Source organism: Hevea brasiliensis, chromosome 9 (assembly GCF_030052815.1).
Source record: "Hevea brasiliensis isolate MT/VB/25A 57/8 chromosome 9, ASM3005281v1, whole genome shotgun sequence".
Taxonomy (NCBI): domain Eukaryota; kingdom Viridiplantae; phylum Streptophyta; class Magnoliopsida; order Malpighiales; family Euphorbiaceae; genus Hevea; species Hevea brasiliensis.
The window spans coordinates 83538186-83541487 of record NC_079501.1 but is presented as its reverse complement, the minus strand read 5'-3'; the positions used below and the strand labels follow the sequence as shown (position 1 = coordinate 83541487).

The 3302-nt window shown below is 35.9% G+C and overlaps 1 protein-coding gene across 1 annotated transcript; it reads right to left on the bottom strand.

The window, feature by feature from the left end:
* Positions 1 to 678: 678 nt before the first annotated feature.
* LOC110640380 (NADP-dependent alkenal double bond reductase P2) lies at positions 679 to 3000 on the bottom strand. Its single transcript, XM_021791670.2, has 5 exons — positions 2656 to 3000; positions 2361 to 2538; positions 2076 to 2242; positions 1327 to 1409; positions 679 to 1193 (listed from the first exon to the last, which is right to left on the bottom strand). The coding sequence occupies exons 1-5, from the start codon at positions 2893 to 2895 to the stop codon at positions 815 to 817; spliced, it is 1047 nt and encodes a 348-aa protein (XP_021647362.2). The 5' UTR covers positions 2896 to 3000; the 3' UTR covers positions 679 to 814.
* Between the last annotated feature and the right edge of the window lie 302 nt (positions 3001 to 3302).

Sequence of the window (3302 nt, the reverse complement as noted above, 5' to 3'; positions counted from 1 at the left end):
ATGTAAGATATATTGGTGTGAAAATTGAAATTTTTTAGATTTCTTAAATTTTTTATGAGAAACTATTTGTATTTTAAATAAAATAAAATTGGGGATTGAGACGGAAGAATTTAGAATTAAATAAGAGAATTTTTTTTTACTGATATAAAATGGATAGTGTTATAATTTTATTGGAATATAATTAATGTGAATTGAGATATAAGAAAGATTTGTTAAATGTCTTGTAAATGAAATTATTTTATGAATGGTGGTTTGGATTAATTAATGGATAGTCGGTTTAATGATTATTATAGGTCCGAATATGATATTATTTAATTAAAAATGAATGTTGATCTTTTATTTGTACTTTTATTAAATTCTTTCAAAAATGTTGATTTCAAATTCATACCAAAGTGAAACTAGAACGTCTTGAATCAATCTAGATCGAGGCCCAATTGGAATCGTAACTGCAAAAAAACTGGAACCAGAACTACTTAAAACCGAACTGAAACCAGCTCGAAATCGTAATTGAACCAAAATCAGTTCGAACTGTCTGAGCTTAGGCCAGCTCCGATTCAAGCTTCCAAGAGTCAAAGAGCTGGCGATTCCGACCTAAAACCACACTGGAATCGGCCCTTGGTCAGGTTTATCTTAGATAGAGAATGAGAGAGATTTCAGATGAGACAGAGGAGAGTTAAATGAGAGAAAGTGGGGATGTTAATTTAATAGCAGGAGAAGATAATACGCTTTTATTCAACATATCAAGTAGAGGCAATCAAGTGAGCCCAAAACTGTATAAAACATAACAAGACTGAACACTGAAAAGAAAGCTAGATCACTCGTGAGCAATTGCCACTACTTGTTTCCCAACATTGCGACCACTGAAAATGCCTACCAGAGCAGCAGGAGCACTCTCAATTCCTTCAGCAATGTCTTCCACATAAGTAATCTTCCCTTCTCTAATGTAAGGCACAACAAAGTCTAAGAACTTGGAATACTGGCTGAAGTAATCAAAAGCCACAAATCCCTGTATCCGCACCCGCTTATAAATAATGCTAGTCAAATTGTAAACTCCTTCAGGCTGCTGCAGATTGTATTGAGAGATCATTCCACATGCTGCAATGCGGCCATGGGCTCTCATGTTTATAAGCACTGCGTCAAGCATTTTGCCCCCAACATTTTCATAGTAAATGTCAATGCCTTCAGGGAAATACCTGAGGATCAGAAATTATTATTAGTTACATCAGTTTGAGTCTTGTTGTTACAGGCTTCTGATAATGTAATCTTTTTACCTTGTAATTGAAGCTTGGGATGAAGCTTTTACATTGCTAAATAACACAAACTGACCTTTTTAAAGCTGCATTCCAGTCATGCTCGTCTTTATAATTGAAAGCTTCATCAAAACCAAACTTGTTCTTCAATAGTTCAACCTATTGCCAGAATATTATACTATGTTATCATGTATCATGTCAGAGCATAATGGCAAAATATTATAGTCTATGAGCACTATAGACCTTGGAGGATGAAATTCGAATTTGGGAGATGATGGTTTTGCATTATACCATGATTTAACATCCCAGTTACAAGATGTTTATTATGAAGGCATGAATGCCAGAAAATGTAAAATGTTATGACAAGTAGACGCAGCCAAGGGCTGGGTCAGAACTAGAATCAGAGACTGAAACTGGTCAAAACCGTGATCGATTTAAACTGTGACTAAACCGAATCAGAATTGGCGAGTTTGATTCCGGATCAAAAATTGAACCTTTTAGCATTTTAAAAAAAATGAAAAAAAATGGGCCATTTTATTTGATCAAAATTGGATCAAATCAGATTGAACCGAAAACAGAATCAAAACATTGAAAGCGTGAGAGGACCTTAGGGACCGATTCAGATTCATATTCCAGTGAATTGAAACCGCAAATTTCAGGCCAATTTCAAACTGAAACAGGCCTGTGGCGAGGCCTAAGATCAAGTGCATAGAAGTGCTTGAATGACTGATTAGGATAATAGTTGTTGACTTACTAGAAAGATCCATCAGAACAGAAATGAGACATTAATCAAAGAAACAGAGCATAACAATTTTACTGGCTAACCTTTTCTTTACTTCCAGCACTTCCAACAACGTAGCAACCCATCAACTTAGCAAACTGCCCAACAAGCTGACCAACTGCACCAGATGCTGCTGAAACATACACACGTTCTCCTTCCTTCGGAGAACATATATCTGTTAATCCGAAGTAAGCAGTGATGCCAGGCATTCCTGCAAAACAGAAGAAAAACGTTAAGAACAATCGATTGTGAACTAGTTAAGAAAATTTGCCACCAAAAAAAAATCCCAATTAATTTAAACAGGTGGATCGAAGAAAGAACTTAATTACCAAGAAGTCCAGTGTAGTAGGAAAGGGGAACATCAGTATAAGGGATTCTAAAGAGTCTCTCAGGCTCTGTTATAAGACTGTACTCTTCCCAGCCGATTATTCCCCATACCAAGTCACCTTTCTTGAATTCCGGGTGCCCAGAATCCACCACTTTAGCCACAACAAATCCATATATCGGCTGTTTGAATGTAAACTTTAGTTAACCACCATTAAAATAATTTACCCATCATCAATAAACAAATAATTAAATAAATGAACACGTTATTTGAAACAAAAGATGAGTGAGAGAGATTACAGAGCCAGGCTGAAAGGGAGAGAACTGGGGATCCTCAGATGCGAGATTTGACATGCGACCTCGCATGTAAGGATCACAGGACAAGTAGAGATTTTTAACCAAAACAGCTTTGCTTCCTTCTGGTACTTTGAGCTTAGTGGAAGTAGTGGTCAAGTACATGTCTGACTCCTTAGGAAAACCACTCACATAGTCCTTGAATATCACCTGCTTGTTGCTCACTGCCCCTCCCTCAATCGCCATCTCTTCTCTTCTCCTTCGCTGGGTTAAGTCACTGATATTCTCTCCAATCTCTGCTATGAGTAATCTATGCCTTTAAAGTTGCATTATATATATTTATAACAGTGACATTCGGAGTAGATAGATCACCATAAACGTGCATTAATGTGTGGCTCACCGCCTGCGAGATGCAATAATGCCAGCAAAAAGACAAAAGCTTTTTTTTTTTTTATTAGGATTTAATCCCTAAAATTGACTAAATCTATAACTAGCACCGAGCAGAATTCGGTTTCAATTGAAAAATTGAATTAAATTGAGTTAATTTGATTCAATCAGTTTGATTTTAAAATTAAATCTATTTGGTTCGATTCGATTTTATATTATAAAAATTTCGATTATTTCAATTCGATTCGGTTTTGAAGAGAAAAAAA

Excerpts from the sequence above, each read along its gene's own strand:
- LOC110640380 (XM_021791670.2), bottom strand. The coding sequence starts at position 2,895 with ATGGCGATTGAGGGAGGGGCAGTGAGCAACAAGCAGGTGATATTCAAG. Across the intron at positions 2,539-2,655 it reads CTCCCTTTCAGCCTGGCTCT|CCGATATATGGATTTGTTGT; the intron begins GTAATCTCTCTC and ends ACATTCAAACAG. Across the intron at positions 1,194-1,326 it reads TGGAATGCAGCTTTAAAAAG|GTATTTCCCTGAAGGCATTG; the intron begins GTCAGTTTGTGT and ends TCTGATCCTCAG.